The 18,302-nt window shown below is 41.4% G+C and overlaps 1 protein-coding gene across 3 annotated transcripts in view; it reads left to right on the forward strand.

Moving 5' to 3' along the window:
- Positions 1–18,302, forward strand: part of SLC23A2 (solute carrier family 23 member 2) — a 258,087-nt gene that overhangs the window by 138,696 nt on the left and 101,089 nt on the right. For all 3 annotated transcript variants that reach the window (XM_040345915.1, XM_040345916.1, XM_040345914.1), the window contains one exon: positions 13,208–13,306. In XM_040345915.1, the coding sequence (XP_040201849.1) occupies positions 13,208–13,306 (99 nt within the window). The remainder of the gene's footprint in view (positions 1–13,207; positions 13,307–18,302) is intronic.

Below are 18,302 nucleotides of genomic sequence, written 5' to 3' on the forward strand. Positions count from 1 at the left end.
GTAATTTTTCACTATTTTCACTGCCATCTTCTTCCCTCTAATTAGAACCCCCAAACATTATATATATTTTTTATCCTAACTAGAGGTCGACCGATATATCGGCCGATATTTGGCGTTTTATAATTAATCGGTGTGCTTTAAAAAAGCCGATTTAAACTTCAGCACCGCGACTTGCAAAAAGCTTCTGTAATAGAAGTCAATGCAAGTTGCCTGAAGCTTCCCATAGAAGACTTCTCTCTCTCTCTCCTGGGCAGCCTGCCAAGTTTTAGAAAAGATATACAATGTTGCTACTTATCAATTAACTGAACTCTGTGTAGGAGAGTTCTCAGTTTAACCATTTAAAGGCTAAATCTTTTTTGACACTTGTTGCATACAAGTAAAAATCCTGTATTTTCTGCTAGAAAATCACTTGGAACCCCCAAACATTATATATTTTTTTTTTAGCAGAGACCCTAGTAAATAAAATGGCGATTGCTGCAATATTTAATGTTACACGGTATTTGCGCAGCGGTCTTTCAAACAATTTTTTTGGGGGAAAAATATACTTTAACAAATAAAATAAAAAATAACTAAACAGTAAAGTTAGCCCATATTTTTTTTTTTTCGTCCAAAAGTTTTCATTACCTGTTTTTGTGTATTACATTTTTTATTTTTATATATATATATATATATATATATATATATATATATATATATATATATATATATATATATATATATATATATATATATATATAAAAAATGTAATACACAAAAAACAGGTAATGAAAAATTTTGGACGAAAAACAAAATATGGGCTAACTTTACTGTTTAGCCCAAAAGCGCCTGAAAAATCGGCCTAACATATCGGCCCAAAAAAAAAATCGGCATCATAAATCGGCTATCGGCCGCCGCAATTTCTAAATATCGGCATCGGCCAGAGAAAAACCCATATCGGTCGACCTCTAATCCTAACACCCTAGAGAATAAAATGGCGATCGTTGCAATACTTTCTTTCATGCCATATTTGCGCAGCGGTCTTGCAAGCGCACTTTTTTGGGGAAAAAATTACACTTTTTTAAATTAAAAAATAAGACAACAGTAAAATTATCCCCATTTTTAATAATAATGTTACGCTGAGTAAATTGATACCCAACATGTCACGCTTCAAAATTACGTCCGCTCGTGGAATGGCGTCAAACTTTTACCCTTTAAAATCTCCATAGGCGACGTTTAAAAAACTCTATAGGTTGCATGTTTTGAGTAACAGAGAAGGTCTAGGGCTAGAATTATTGCTCTCGCTCTACCAATCGCGGCGATACTTCACATGTGTGGTTTGAACACCGTTTACATATGCGGTCGCTGCTCACGTATGCGTTTGCTTCTGCGCGCAAGCTCGTCGCGACGGGGCGCGTTTTCTGGCTCCTAACTTTTTTAGCTGGCTCCTAGATTCCAAGCAAATTTGTCAACCCCTGCCATAGAGAACCATTGTATCTCCAATGAGCACACACTCGGCTCCTGGGAGTACTAAATCTAGGAGTCCGTAGTCTGGGCGGGCTTGGAATGATGTCACAACGCTCTTTATCTACCCCTGCAGCAATAGATAGGGCAAATCTGACCTTCTTCCATACCAAGAAACCTCATCACAAGAGCATGTTTATTTAAAGGACTTGTGTGAATGTTTGCTGTTCCTCATTGTTTCCTGAGGTATTAGTGACAGTATTGTCCTGTGAAACAAGCGGAAAGGTGCTGAGTCACTTTTAGTCATCGCACAGTAATGAAAGACGCTGTCACACAGATCGGTTTACATTAGACGTTTGCTGAATTTTATTCCGGACCTTTACTCCGTTCAAGATCGTCTCAAGAATACTGTTCAGTATACAGTCAGTATCTAAAACCTAAAAATAAAGAGGCGTTTCTATTCAAAAGATTTATGAAAAGATGTATTTTCTGAGCTTGGGCTATAACCAGTTTCCTTTATATACACACAAATGCACATACACTATCTTATTGGTCAGGGTCATTTTTCGACATTTTTGGGCTCATAGACTTCAATGGGAGCACCTGTAAAGCGCAATATGTTCATTTCCATGCCTAAAGAACTCTTCTATGGAACTGCTCTCCTCCACTTGCCTGGCCCAGGAAACAAACTTCTCAATCTTGATATGCATGCAAAAACACTTAGAGCCCTTTTACACTGGAAACGCCTATAGCGGAGCAGTAAAATAGCGGTAAAACACCACGATTTTACCACGATTTTACCACGTTTTTACAGCGTTTTCAATTCATTTTAATGGAGAGGGGCGTTTTATGAGCGTTTTAATAGCGCTATTTTTACCGCAAAAACGCTGCAAAAATGCACCAGTGTGAAAGGGCTCTAAAAACCCCTGTAATGTGCCTGTAAGCCCCCATTAACACTTGAGTGTTTTTATACTTGTTTCCCTAAGGGGTTGTAAAGGTTTGTTTTTTATTTTCTAAATTGGTTCCTTTAAGCTAGATCATTGTTGGTTCACTTACCTTTTCCTTCGATTTTCCTTCTAAGAGCCCTTTCACAATGGTGCGTTTTTGCGGTAAAAATAGCGCTATTAAAACACTCATAAAACGCTCCAAAAACGCCCCTCCATTGAAATGAATTGAAAACGCTGTAAAATCGCGGTAAAATAGAGGTGTTTTACCGCTTTTTTAACGCTCCGCTATAGGCGTTTCCAGTGTGAAAGGGCTCTTAATGTTTTTTTTCTTTGTCTGAATTTCTCACTTCCTGTTCCTCCTCAGTAAGCTGTTCAGTAAGCTGTTCTGGCTGACTATCCACCACTCTGATGATGGTGGAAAGCTTACTAAGAAGAAACAGGAAGTGAGAAATTCAGACAAAGAAAAAAAAACATTTAGAAGGGAAATGGAAGGAAAAGGTAAGTGAACCGACAATGCACTAGCTTAAAGGAACCTATTTAGAAATTAAAAAAAAAACCTTTACAACCCCATGCGGAATCCCATGTTTTCTACTTGCCCCTGTTCCTACTTGTACGCTCAGTTGCCCTGTTCTATGTTTTAGCTCAAAAAGTACTTTTTTTTTGTTTTTTTCTTTCTTTCTTGGACACAAACGTTTTTACACCTGAAGAGTTGCCCACCCAAGAAAAAACTCCTGAAGTTTAAAGTGTTACTAAACCCATAACAGTAAAATCTTTCTGTATATGCAGAATATCATACTTGTTAAGGCCCATACACACGATCAGACTTTTCGACAACAACGGTCCGACGGATGTGTTTTATCGGACAATCCGATCGTCTGTATGCTCCATCGGACAATTGTTGTTGGGTTTTCAACGGACAAATGTTCGCTGTGCATGCTCTCAAACTTTTCGACAACAAATGTCCGATGGAGGATAATCCGATCATGCGTACACAAGTCCATCGGACTAAAATCCATAGTACAAACACGCATGCTCAGAACCGAAGCTAAACATCAGACAATAGCAGAAGTTGCCCAAAGGGTGGCGATAAAGAGCTGAAAAACCACGTGATTTGGTGAAAGTTGGCTGAAAATGTTCTGCCGTGTTTGCAGAACAAGTTCACAGCCAACACCCATTCGGAAAAAATCCACGGAAAAGTCTGATGGAAGTCTGATCGTGTGTATGAGGCTTTAGACTCACTGTGGATCTTAGGGGTTTGTGTAAAAAGGCTGTTTTATCCTGTATGGACAGATCCTCCCCCTCCCTGCTCTGTCTATCTGGGGAAAGCCAGCTAACACAGGTATCCAACCTGCACATGCTCAGTTGTGTCTTTTTATGCTGGAGAGAACATTTACTTGTTCTCAGAGCTAGCCAGGTCACATGATATTGACATCACACATGTGGGCGTGTATACAGGCTGAAGTGGAAATCTCATCCTACCTGAACTTTCAGCACTGGAGAAACTGTACAGTTTATCACTGACCGTGGTATACAGATTATCCAAAAAGGTATATAGTGGCAATATTTTAATGTAAAAAGATTTATAAGCTGTGGGCACTGTGGGGGACAGATGAACTATTTTCATATTACTTTCATATTAAGTAACACTTTAAAGATTAACTAAAGGAAAACATTTAACACACCTGTCATGTTCTTTTAGCGGTCTGTGCCCCCATTAAGGAGATTGACCATCTCTATTTTTCTAGTTACCATTCTCATCGAAAAGTGAAAATAAAAAATAAATAAAAATAAAAGAAAATCCCAAATTTTGGGTTGTCCCCAGAACAGAGGGGAAATATTTCAATGGGAACATGAGTTCTGATGGCAACCAAGGAAATCCCTCACTTTAGTGGGCTTTCCTCTCACTTCCTGTTTTGGCTATGGAACAGAAAGTGAAGGGAAATCTAAGTGGGACACTTTCTACATTACACGAGCAAAAACACTTGTAGAACACCGGTAATATGCCTGTGAGTCCTCATTCACACTTGAGCGTTTTTACACTTGTTTCTCTACTCCTGATGATGCTTAATATACAACATCTCATCTTTCTAATTGTCTCTGTTCATGCGCTCAAAAAAATTATATGAGCGCTTTCAGTCTCATTCAGTAGGGAGCTCCTGTAAATGGGGTACCTAATGCCGCGTACACACGGTCGTTTTTTGTGATGAAATAAAACAACGTTTTTCTAACTACATCATAAAAAACGACGTTGCCCACACACCATCGTTTTCTGAAAATGCTCTAGCAAAGCGCGGTTACGTACAACACGTACAACGGCACTCTGTTCCATTCAAGCTCCCGTCTCATAACTTGCTTCTGAGCATGCGCGGATTTAAAACGTCGTTTTAGCCCACACACGTTAATTTTTTATGACACAAAAACCGACATTTTGAAAAACGACATAAAAAATTGAAGCATGTTCGAATTTTTTTTTGGTCGTTTTTTAGAAGACAAAAAACGATGTGAAGCCCACACACGATGACGTTTTTAAAAACGTTGTTTTATTTCATCACAAACAACAACCGTGTGTACGCGGCATCAGTGTTTTTGTACCTGAAGAACTCCCCTCGTCCTATGGAACTGCTCTCCTCCCCTTGCCCAAACCAGAAAACAAACTCCTAAAGATTAATACATGTGCAAAAACACTTGTAAAAGCCTAAAGAACTCCTGAAAAGGCATGAAAATCACCAGGAATACGCACTGTTCGGATGTTAATGCAGGCTTACTGATTAATGTATGTGTCCTAGAAACATGAGGTTACCCTCAAGGGGCCCTTTAGTAGAGAGAGACACACTATTGTAACCTTGGTATAGAGATTATAATACCTTTAGCAGTCAAGTCATTAACAATTCCTCACAGTTTAGTGATGATGACGATGGCACCTACCTCACTTGACCTCCTAAAAACAAACTGTGCTGGCTTCCAGATTGGTCTGACTTCTTAAAGCGGGAGTTCACCCGAAAAAACAAAATTAACATTAGATTTAGGCTAATTAAGGGGAGCAGAAATGGGTATTTTTTTTTAAATCAATGCCGTACTTACCGTTTTAGAGATCGATGTTCTCCCGCCGCTTCCGGGTATGATCTTCGGGACTGGGCGTTCCTATTTGATTGACAGCCTTCCGACGGTCACAGACAGCGCGTCATCAGGTGCCGAAAGAAGCTGAACGTCGGTGCGGCTCTATACTGCGCCTGTGCACCGACGTTCGGCTACTTTCGGAAACTCGTGACGCGCTGGATGCGACCGTCGGAAGCCTGTCAATCAAATAGGAACGCCCAGTCCCGCAGCCCATACCCGGAAGCGGCGGGAGAACATCCATCTCTACAACGGTAAGTACGACATTGATTTAAAAAAAAATACCCGTTTCTGCTCCCCTTAATTAGCCTAAATCTAATGTTAAAAATTTATATTTTGGGTGAACCTCCACTTTAATGAAATCCTCATTAATTGCTCCACCTCTATAGGAGCCACAAGTTGGTGAATCCCAATGTAAAGAAAACAGGTATCGGAGGTCAGATTGGTTCCATGGCCTGTGGGTTGATCCTCATTATGACCCCTAATAAATCTCCTCCTTTACCATAGAAAGGAGTATCGTGCATTAAAATACTGTATATACACGAGTATAAGCCGACCCGAATATAAGCCGAGGCACCTAATTTTACCACAAAAAACTGTGAAAAGGTTATGACTCGAGTACCTAGGGTGAGAAATGCAGCAGCTACTGGTAAACAATGCCCATTTGCAGCCTCACTGTGCCCATGTGCAGCCTCATGTACCTTTGATTACGGTTTCCCGCTGTGTCATGCATCTTAACTGTGTGGCGGCCGTCCACTGAGACGAAACACTAATTCAGTTTCCCAGCAATGTATCAGTGTTCTATCTATCACGGATGAGGAGGAGGCGGAGCTTTGTTACAGTGGACGGCCGTCGAACAGTTAAGACTGCATGACAGACTGTCACTCAAGTATAAGCCTAGGGGGGCCTTTTCAGCATTAAAAATATTCTGAAAAAGTCGGCTTATACTCGAGTATATACGGTACTCCTTCATTCTTAGTCTCTCCCTATGTATATAAATATAATGGAAGTTTACAAAGTTTGTGCTTGAAAAATTGTTGATTAAACATTACTGACACATGCCAAGTACTGTATTTGTGCATCTGACATTCTTCGGCTTATCAGCTTCTTCCTGGTGTCTGATAAGACTAAACAAAACTGCAAAAACGCAATAATTTGTAATGTGAAGGTCTGAACTTTTATATTGTCCCTGCACAAATATTAGCTGTTCCATGTAAATGTTACATTTTAAAAAAAGGTAGCGCAGCTGGAAAAAAAAAAATGTTTTAACTGTTGCACAGCTGAAAAGCTTTTGCCACTGTTTTATGGTTTGAAGATGGTCTTCATTATTTGTGGTCACATGTACAGTGCCTTGAAAAAGTATTCATACCCCTTGAAATTTTCCACATTTTGTCATGTTTCAACCAAAAACGTAAATGTATTTTATTGGAATATTATGTGATGGACCAACACAAAGTGCAACATAATTGTGAAGTAGAAGAAAAATGATAAATGGTTTGCTAAAGTTTTTTACAAATAAATATGTGAAAAGTGTGAGTCAATACTTTGTAGAACACCTTTTTCTGCAATTAAAGCTGCAAGTCTTTTTGGGTATGACTCTTCCAGCTTTGCACATCTAGAGTGACATTTTTTTTCATTCTTCTTTGCAAAATAGCTCAAGCTCTGTCAGACTGGATAGAGAGCGCCTGTGAATGGCAATTTTCAAGTCTTGCCACAGATTCTCAATTGGATTTAGGTCTGGACGTTGACTGGGCCATTCTAACACATGAATATGCTTTGATCTAAACAATTCCATTGTAGCTCTGGCTGTATGTTTAGGGTCGTTGTCCTGCTCGAAGGTGAACCTCTGCTCCAGTGTCAAGTCTTTTGCAGACTTTAACAGTTTTTTTTTTATAACTGCCCTGTATTTGGCTCCATCCCTCTTCCCATCAACTCTGACCAGCTTTCCTGTCCCTGCTAAAGAAAAATATCACCACAATGTGATGCTGTCACCACCATGTTTCACGGTGGGGATACTGTGTTCAGGGTGATGTGCAATGTTTGTTTTCTGCCACACATAGCATTTTGCTTTTAGGTCAAAAAGTTCAATTTTGGTTTTATCTGACCAGAACACCTTCTTCCACATTTTTTCTGTGTCCCCTATGCGGCTTCTCACAAACTGCGAAGGGTCTTCTTATGACTTTCTTTCAACAATGGCTTTCTTCTTACCACTCTTCCATAAAGGCCAGATTTGTGGAGTGCATGACTAATAGTTGTCCTGCGGACAGATTCTTCTACCTGAGCTGTGGATCTCTGCAGCTCCTCCAGAGTTACCATGGGCCTCTTGGCTGCTCCTCTGATTAATGCTCTCCTTGCCCAGCCTGTCAGTTTAGGTGGACGGCCATGTCTTGGTAGGTTTGCAGTTGTGCCATACTCTTTCCATTTTCGGATGATGGATTGAACAGTTCTTAGTGGGATGTTCAAAGCTTGGGATTTTTTTTTAATACCCCAACACTGCTTTAAACTTCTCCACAACTTTATCCCTGACATGTCTGGTGTGTTCCTTGGCCTTCATGATGCTGTTTGTTCACTAAGGTTCTCTATCAAACCTCTGAGGGCTTCACAGAACAGCTGTATTTATACTAAGATTAAATTACACACAGGTTGACTCTACTAATTAGGTGACTTTTGAAGGCAATTGATTCCGCTAGATTTTAGTTGGGGGTATCAGAGTAAAGGGGGCTGAATACAAATTCACGCCACACTTTTCAGATATTTATTTGTAAAAAAGTTAAAAAACATTTATCATTTTCCTTCCACTTTACAATTATGTGCAACTTCGGGTTGTGTTGGTCTATCACATAAAATCCCAATAAAATACATTTACGTTTTTGGTTATAACATGAAAAAATTTGGAAAATTTCAAGGGGTTTGAATACTTTTTCAAGGCACTGTATATCTCCAATGATTTATTTTCTTGTCTTAGGAAAACCCACACGGACGACCTCTAAATGGTGTATCTGAGTGCATGTAGTGTAACGCTGGCCATAAGCATATGAGGGTTGTCTGTTTACAAGCTCTCATATTAAAATGTGGGGTGGAAATGTGGGCACACCCGCTGCAGCATCTTATCTCTGTGGTAGAGGCTTGGCAGTAATTAGGTTTTCTAAAGCTGGCAAAACATGGCTCAAATCTGCCATCATTTGAGGTGTGGGTGGGCGTGTCTGCCACACCCAGATCCATAAACTTTGAAATCACAGGAGCCAGGTGGAAAATTGTCAGCTAAACGTTGAATGGATATACCCAATCAGATGCAGTCACTGTTCATTTATTCAGACAGTCGCTGGTGCTGCAACTGTCCAAATACAATAGTTGGCTGGGGAAATTCCATATTGCACGCTTTTTGGTGTTGATGGGGAAAACAAGAGAAATCTAAAGGTGTATGGCTAGCTTAACCTACTTGCTGTTTCAGTGGACGTGATGCAATCGAACATTTAGGGTACTAATTATGTAAAGGCAGTGTCCAGATTTTAATAAATGCCCTTCAGAAGTCTGCAGTTCTGCTACTTCTATAGCTCACCATTAAAGGGGAGATATTTATATATATACCTGTCTGTCCTTGCATGACTTCAGTGGGACTGAGGTCATTACCCAAGAGTTAAAGTGGTTGTAAAGTCAGAAGTTTATCTTAATGCATTTTATGCATTAAGATAAAAAGCCTTCTGTGTGCAGCTGCCCCCCTCAGCCCCCCTAATATTTACCTGAGCCCATCTCAATCCAGGGATCTTGCAGGAGTGTCTTGGTGGCCTGAGACTCTTCCTCTTCATTGACTGAGACGGCAGCGCGGCACCATTGACTCCCACTGCTGTCAATCAAAGACAGTGAGCCGATGAGAAGAGAGGGGGCGGGGCCAAACCGTGGCTCCTTGTCTGTATGGACGCACAGAGCAGCGGCTCAGCTCAGGTGCCCCCATAGCAAGCTGCTTGCTTTGGGGACACTCAACAGGAGGGAGGAGCCAGGAGTGCTGAAGAGGGACCCAAGAAGAGGAGAATCTGGGCTGCTCTGTGTAAAACCACTGCACAAAGCAGGTATAACATGTTTGTTATTTTTAAAGAAAAAAAACAAACTGAGACTAGTATCACTTTAAAGTGGCAGAGTCCGAAAGGAGAAGGTGATCTACCAACATAGAGGATGCTCCCAGAAGTTTGAGAAGCTGTGGGGCGGGTGGCTGGATGTACCGGGCTTGGCCCCGGTGGACCTGGTCACGGGTAGGATACTCGGTTGAGCAAAGCAACTCGAACCCTGGTCGGTCACGGTGAATGGCCTCTGGATTATGGGTGACGTTCCTGTGAGATGGGGGAGGCCGGGTGGGGTCGGGGGGGAGTGGAATTAACCATGTATGTGGGCAGTGAAGTGTTATGGTTTACAGTTGCTGAAATTTGTATTGGAATGTAATCTGATGCTTGATGCCTGAAAATTTTCTCGATGTATGTAAGTTTTTACCAGTGCTTCAATAAACTTTTCTTTTGGATAAAAAAAAAAAGTGGCAGAGTCAATACTTTATGAAGTTGAACAATGCTCCTATGCTGTAATGGAAGGCTCTAACTGGCTGAGGTGCTCATTTTCTCCTCTTGCAGTTTGGTCTGATGATAGCAACTGATACTTAAAATGACTTGCTTTTATTGAGCTGTCTATAGCTAGATATTGTCTTTTAACCTTCAGTACAAGGGTAGTTGAAATATTTGTAGCTGTAGAATGTTGTAAATCATAAAAAAGAAAGACAATTCTAGTAAGCCTTATCTAGGTGCTGCAGTTTATGCTAGGATGATAATACCTTTGAGTACAATACAGTGGAGTTGATTTACTAGAACTGGAGAGTGCAACATCTGGTGCCGTCCTGCATAGAAACCAATCAGATTCAGGTTTTTGTCAAAGCTTAATTGAAACTAAATTTAGAAGCTGATTGGCTACCATGCACCAGATTTTTTACTCTCCATCATGCTTTAGCAATCCTGTCGCTGGCGAGAACAATTGCATGCTTGTATAAGTTGCTTTGTCTCCAGCTGGATCAATGAGATGTTTCTCCCTCTATGTTGAAAACATTGCGAGAGAGCAATGCATAGTACATAGTTGGGTTAAAAAAAAAAAAGTCCATCCAGTTCAACCATAAAAAAATAAAATAAACAATATCAAACAATCCCATATACCCAATTCTATACCCACAGTTGATCCAGAGGAAGGCAAGTGAGCGACACATGCAAGCAGGTGAGTGTTTCACACCCTAGGTGTGTCCTCCATAGTGTCCTGCTGCTAGCGCGTTTTCACCAGTGGCACAGAGGACCTCAGCCCCCCAGCAGTCTGTAATTTAACAAAAATTAGTTATTGGTATTTCCTGTATTCCTCCACCTGTAAGTGTGTTCACACTGTTTGACTGTTTTTACTGCTATCTGGGGCTCCATTGGAGGGATATCCCTTGCTTGCCATAAACTTATTTTTTTCTGTTAAGAGTCAGGGACACCTAGAATCCATGTCAGATTTTTCTTTCTGTGTACCTGTTGAAGGTTTTTCTTCACTTCCTGTCTGGTGAAACGGTTGTTAGTAGCAGCGATGCGCTCAGTCGTGTTTGGACTAGGATCTAAACCCAATTGTATGAGCCTGTCTGGAAGCCTGTCTGCATGTATGGGCCAATCACCTACAGCCTCTGCCCACAGCTACAGGTTTAGGCCGGGTTCACACTGGTACGACACAACAGTCCTACTACTTTGGATCCGACTTTGCCCCGTGACTTGAAGTCCGACATGCGTTCGACTTCAATGAACAGGGATCCAACTTTGATCCCTGATAATACCAGGCACTGTACCTGGTATAAATCTTTAGGAAGAACTCCACGCCAAATGGAAAAAAAAGGCCCATCGGTCTGGTATGGATTTTAAGGGGAACCCCTTACGCCGAAAAAACAGTGTGGGGGTCCCCCCAAAATCCATACCAGACCCTCATCTGAGCACGCAGCCCGGCTGGTCAGGAAAACGTGGTCGGACAAGCAAGTGCCCCCCTCCTGAACCATACTAGGCTGCATGCCTTCAACATGGGGGGGGGGGTGCTTTGGGGTAGGGGGGCCCTGTGCCCCCCCACCCCGAAGCACCTTGTCCCCATGTTGATGAGGACAAGGGCCTCTTCCCGATTCATTTCTATACCAGACCAAAGGGCCTGGTATGCTCATGGAGGGGGAACCCATGCCGTTTTTTTTTGTTTTTTTATTTGGCGTGGAGTTCCCTCTCAAGATCATCAGAGCACAAGTCGCATGCCAAACTCGGATCAGGCAGGACTTCAATGATATTCAATGGAGTGAAGTAGGATCAAAGTCGGACCAAAGTAGTACAGGTATCATTTTCAAAGTCGGACCGACTTATGTTGGACCAGTTAAGACGGCTTCCATAGGGAAATGAGAGATAATACCGCTCTAAAAACTGCTGATCCCTTGGCTTTGCTTCCATCCCACTAAACCAAAAAGGTGCTGGCTATGCACAGGTGCATTGGATAGGAGAAGATCTTGGACTGCCACACTCCTTAAAACTATATCTTTATTGTACAAATGAAATCCAAAAAAAACAACCAAAGCGATACAGTCAAAATTAAGTGAACAACAGGAAAAAGGTGGCTGACATGTTTCGCATCACATGATGTGAAACATGTCGGCCACCTTTTTCCTGTTCACTTCATTTTGACTGTATCGCTTTGGTTGTTTTTTTTTTTTATTATTTCATTTGTACAATAAAGACATTGTTTTAAGGAGTGCGGCAGTCCAGGATCTTCTTCTATCCAATGCTCCCACAGGGAAACATTGATTTTCACACGTCATGCGACATGAGCTCCCAATGCCGGAGCGCTTGTCGTACCAGTGTGAACCAGGCCTTACATGATCCTTGTATGCGTGCAGGTGCAAGCGAGAATTGGCTCATACCAGTGGCAGCTCCCTGGTGAAACAAGCCACAATACAGCTAGCATCTTCCTAGTCCCGGTCTAAATATTGAAAGGATCTGGTTGTTTTGAGGGTATGCAAGTCTTGTCCGTTGATACATTTGTAGTACAGGGTTCCCCAAACTTTCTAAACAAAGGGCTAGTTTACTGTCCTTCAAACTCTTGGGATCAGAGGAAGTAAACAATGCCCAATGGTTGGTATTATGGGCTGTAATAGTTCCCCATCATTGGTATTATTGGCAGGAATAGTATGCCATAATTGGCGTCAATGGGGGAATAGTGCCCCATCATTGGTGTCGATGGGGGGAATAGTGCCCCATCATTGGTGTTGATGGGAGGGAATAGTGCCCCATCATTGGTGTCGATGGGGGGGAATAGTGCCCCATAATTGGTGTCGATGGGGGGAAAAGTGCCCCATCATCTGTGTGAATGGGCAGAATAGTGCCCCATCATTGGTGTCAGTGGGAAGAATAGTGTTCCATTGTCGTTGGCAGGAACTTTGCCCCACTATTGCTGACAGTGGGAGGAATAGTAGGTAAGCAAAGGGTCAAAGTTTGCAGACCATTGGTTTAGTACAGAAGCTTACTTTGTGTGTGCGCGATCAATTTTCTGAAAGTTAACAAATTATTTGATATACCTGAACATTTTTGTACAGTCACTTAAAGGTATTTCCTTTTTTTTTTATTCAGTGACTAAACAAATATTTTCTGACCGATTCCTCTTGTTTTGTTCCCTCTCCTAATTTGCAGGTGGTTATAAATGGAGGTGCCGCGTCCACTGTTGATCAGGATACGGAAGACACAGAATTAATGGCTATTTATACGACCGAAAGTGGTATTGCAGAGAAGGTGAGTGTGTGCTGCCATTTTTTTTTCTCTAGCTGTCTCTTTCCATTGGAGAGATTTCCATTCACTTCCTATTGAGACACTACACAAAGTGCGTGTACAGGTGAACAGACACCCCCCTTGTAATATGTCCCTTCTATTCCAGTTCTGGTGCCAACTGTTATATGTTGGATTATTCATCCCTTTCTAACCCTTTGACTGGTCACCAAGAAATTAACTGATACTGAGAGAAACTCACTTTTTCTGTAGTTGCATTTTTTTACTCTCCAAACCCAAATACTCAGATACCAATGACATTAACCTAGCAGGCTGGTATACAGCACGAGTGCCAGCCTTGCCAAAACACGAGACACGTGGACGCTGCTTTCTGCCAAGGCTTGGTTGGAATTAATTACCTGTATTCCGTTTCATTATCCACCCCAAATGTCCTTTTGCTGACTGTAAAGTTTATCTCGATTTGGCATTTCCCTTTAGGTTTCTTAAAACAATGACTACCACATACTGTCTGGGTGCTGGCACTACCTCTCCAATGTGTCTCAGCTAATTAGTATTTGCTTAGCACCCACACTGAGGAGGCGACAGCAAGCCCTCCCCTTTAGGGTTCTGGTATAGTGAGTCATCTGCCATTCCAGAGGCAGAAGTGCTTCGTTTTCAGTAATTTGACTGTTTTCTTGTCCTTGAACAGTATCTCTCCTGCCTCTGGCAGTTTTGGTTTGCAAGTAAAAATGTACATACATTGTTTAGTAGATTAAGATACTTTAATCTTGGCACATGAGCATACCACTGTGTGCACGAGAGCACGTATAGTACATGTGTGCGGGTGACACATTTAGGTGGCCCTTCACCTTCCCTTAGGCTGAAGTCACACAACAATGCAGTGATTCACCTCTCCAGCAAGTCTCTATTGCTGGCTGCTGTAGAGGGCAGAGCGCTGCGCGATTTAGGGCATCACACGGCTTTCAGTTTTTGTATTTGTTTGTATGAACTTTATTTGAAGTGTAAAAAAGGTAAACTTCATTCATGTCAATGTACAGCAGCGTGATGCGCTGTGTTGCTGTACATTGCATGCAAGTCATAATTTTATCACAGCACGTTGCAGCACAGCTATATGTTGTGTTGCAGTGTGAAGGAGACACATAGGAAACAATTGTTTCCTATGTGTCTCTGCGGTGACAGACATCTTACATTGCAAGAAAACGCATGCATTAGGATAACAAACTTTCTGTGTGCAGCAGCCGCCCCTCCAGCATCCCCTAATACTTACCTGAGCTCCATCTCTCTTCAGAGATGTCCACGAGTTCCTCAGCTGTCCAGGACTCTCCTCCTGATTAGTTGAAACAGGACAGCAGCATCATTGGCTCCTGCTGCTGTCCATCAAAGTCAGCCAATAAGGAAAGAGAAGGGGCGGGGCGAGGCCAACTCAGGGCTACGTGTCTGAATAGACACAGGGAGCTGTGACTCGGCTCGGGTGCCCCCATAGCAAGCTGATTGCTGTGGGGGCACTTAGCAGGAGAGAGGGGCCAGAAGAGCGGCAGAGGGACCCGAGAAGAGGAGGATCCAGGCTGCTTTGGGAAAAAGCACTACACAGAGCAGGTAAGTATACTGTAACATGTTCGTTATTCTTAGAGAATTTTTTTTTGACTTTACAATCACTTTAAATTGGTTTTGTGGATGTGGTGGTCAGCATTTCGAACTGAGCTTCCTGCCTGGGACATATTTACTTATCTGGCAGTTTTTTTTTATTCAGTCCTCTTTAATCCATCATAGGTAACACATCTTTTTTGTTAGCGAGGTTTCATCTCACGCTGCTGTGATTACATTTATTTCCAGTGTTAGATTTTAAATCTTTGACCATTCTATGCTTCTTGGTCTTCCAGCATGAAATGCCATTCAGGCTCTCAGGGTGCCTGAGGCAAGGCTAGGAGAAGCTCATGTCAGTCAAAGCTGAGCTTTCTGTTGTCTGCTCATGAGACACCAGTGCATGGTCATTGTTATCCTTTGAGGAAGCTGAAACAAACTCCAGAGAATTGAACTAAATCTCTTTTTTACTTCGTGCCTTCCACCAAAAATGCCTAAACGTATTCTTTTCATTAATGTCATTTTACACTTTATACAATGTAATTGTACAATGTAATGGTATGGTTGGTTTTATTAACTGTGAAAAGATAGATTGTCTCTGGAAGCATATGCCAAACTTAAAGTCTTCCTAAACCCACGACTGTAAAACCAGTCTGTATATGCAGCGAAACTATCAAAATAGTAAGGGTATGGAACTTTTAAGGCACAGCTTATTTTGATAAAATCTAATTTATTCAGAATTGAGAAGATTTAAACAATCTCAAATCATATAACAATAGATTGCAATAAAATGCAATTGTGTCTAAAACCAGTCAATATCGATTCTGTACAAATGCACATGATATTCTTTACAGCTCAACGCGTTTCTTGGACAAACTCCTCTTCATCCAAGAGCTATCAATATAGACTTTCTATACATGCCATCTAGATAGAATAACAATCTTTTAATTAATCATATCATGATACAATGAAATACAATACAATTTAATTAATACTCTACACAAAATAAATTCTCCCCATGGGATGGCATACATGTACAGGGGTCCCAGAGTGCCCTCTCCTCCGTCTCCTCCTCCAACCTCCAATATAGTTCTATTTACCTCATTTCATATGTTACATTTATTTTCCAAGGCTATCTTCTAATTTGACACAATGAACCTCTATAAAAAATTAATGGGGACAATTTACCTTTTTCCCCAGTTTTTTGATAGTTTCGATGCATCAAGTCTAGGGATGTGGCACAGAGAGTATTTTATAATTTTCTGGTTGGATCAATCTGTATATGCAGTAAAGCATGCTTGTCCTGTGAACCTAAGGGGTTAATCCTCTGCATTGTGTAAAAATGCTGTTTGGGCCTGTATTCACTGATCCTCCCCTTCTTCCACTGTCTCCAATTGATCTCCTGATAAGACAGAGCTTTTGAAGTCACTCTGCACATGCTCATTTTTTATATTAAGTGTGGTGCATGTGATCAGCACATGGCCAATCAACACCATCCAGACACAGGGTCAGGGGTCCTGCAGCCTCTTAGGACAGTCGGAGTAGAATGAAAACTCCTCATTCAAACCAGACACTGATAGAAGTAAAAAGACTGCTATATATTGATAATGAGAAAAGGTATTTAGCAGTCTATATTTACTAAAATAATTGCATTTACACAGTGAATGCAGGTCCTGGGTTCAGTAACACTTTAAATCAAACCTATAGTGTTCTTTAACATCATAACAATGTATTTCAAGAGCACCCTATAAAACACAAAGCAAGTGAGACTCTGTTAGACAGATTCAGACTAAATTTGCATGGTTGTGCTCTGGCCTGTTTGCTCTCGCCCCTGCACTTTCCTGTTGGCTAATATATCTAAATTGCTTTTATGAAAACATGAAGGGCAAAAAAAGAGACAGAATAACGAGTAATAACAATATCCAGAAAAACGTATTTTAAAAAATAGTTATAAATTGATTTGCATTTTAATGAGTGAAATAAGTATTTGACCCATTCGCAAAACATGACTTAATACTTAGTGGCAAAACCCTTGTTGGTAATCACAGAGATCAGACATTTCCTGTAGTTGGTCACCAGGTTTGCACACATCTCAGGAGGAATTTTGTCCCATTTGCGGATCCTCTCCAGGTCATTAGGGTTTTTCGAGGCTGATGTTTGGTAACTTAAACCTCCAGCTCCCTCCACATATTTTCTATGGGATTAAGGTCTGTAGACTGGCTAGGCCACTCCAGGACTTTAATGTGCTTCTTCTTGGGCCACTCATTTGTTGCCTTGGCCATGTGTTTTGGCTCATTGTTATGCAGGAATACCCATCCACGGCCCTTTTGTAATGCCTTGGCTGAGGGAAGGCATTTCTCATCCAATATTTGATGGTACATGGCCCTGTCCATCGTCCCTTTTGATGCAGTGAAGTTGTCCTGTCCCCTTAGCAGAAAAACACCCCCAAAGCATAATGTTTCCACCTTCATGTTTAGATGTTGGGGATTGGTGTTCTTGAGGTCATAGGCATTCCTCCTCCTCCTCCAAACATGACAAGTTGAGTTGATGCCAAAGAGCTAAATTTTGGTCTCATCTGACCACAACACTTTCACCCAGTTCTCCTCTGAATCATTTAGATGTTCATTAGCAAACTTCAGATGGGCCTGTACATGTGCTTTCTTGAGCAGGGGGACCTTGCGGGTGCTGCAGGATTTTAGTCCTTCACAGCATATTGTGTTACCAATCTGTCTCTCTGTTAAAATAAACCTACCATTAAAATTATAGACTGATCATTTCTATGTCAGCAGGCAAACCTACAAAATCAGCAAGGGATCAAATACTTTTCTCTTCCTTTCATTGACGGACACAGCAGCGTTTGACCTTAGGGTATTAAATCCTTCCTTCCAGGAGAGATCTCCTGGAAGGAAGGATATAATACCCTAAGGTCAAAGGCTGCTGTGTCCGTCCATGAACTCCGAGAAATTGATTTTACGGTGAGTACAAAAATCCTATTTTTTCCCCCATGATAGTTTGCCCTGGGTTTGGAAGCTCCTGGGGGCTATGGATATAAATGAACATGGGCAGGAACACGGTGGTACTAGCTGTACAGTCCAGGTAACAGTTTGTTATTGTTCATGATACCAAGGGTACACATTCATCTACCTTTGTTCTGGTTGAATGTTCTAAAGCAAACTCGTATAACCTGTTTTCATAGTGAGCCATATAAAATATATGTTGTCTGGAGGCAATCAAAATGTATACAAACATTAATTATAGTACAGATATAGTAATAGATTCTGTTTCTTTTTACCAAATTAATTTGAGAAGATGAGAATTGTTTTACAAATATGAAAATTGGAAAGCTGTTACCTGTATTGTCATCAGCGCTCTCCTGTGGCATTCAGGTGGCTCCTCGCCTGGAGTTGGCGTGGCTTAGGGT

Source organism: Rana temporaria, chromosome 3 (assembly GCF_905171775.1).
Source record: "Rana temporaria chromosome 3, aRanTem1.1, whole genome shotgun sequence".
NCBI lineage: Eukaryota > Metazoa > Chordata > Amphibia > Anura > Ranidae > Rana > Rana temporaria.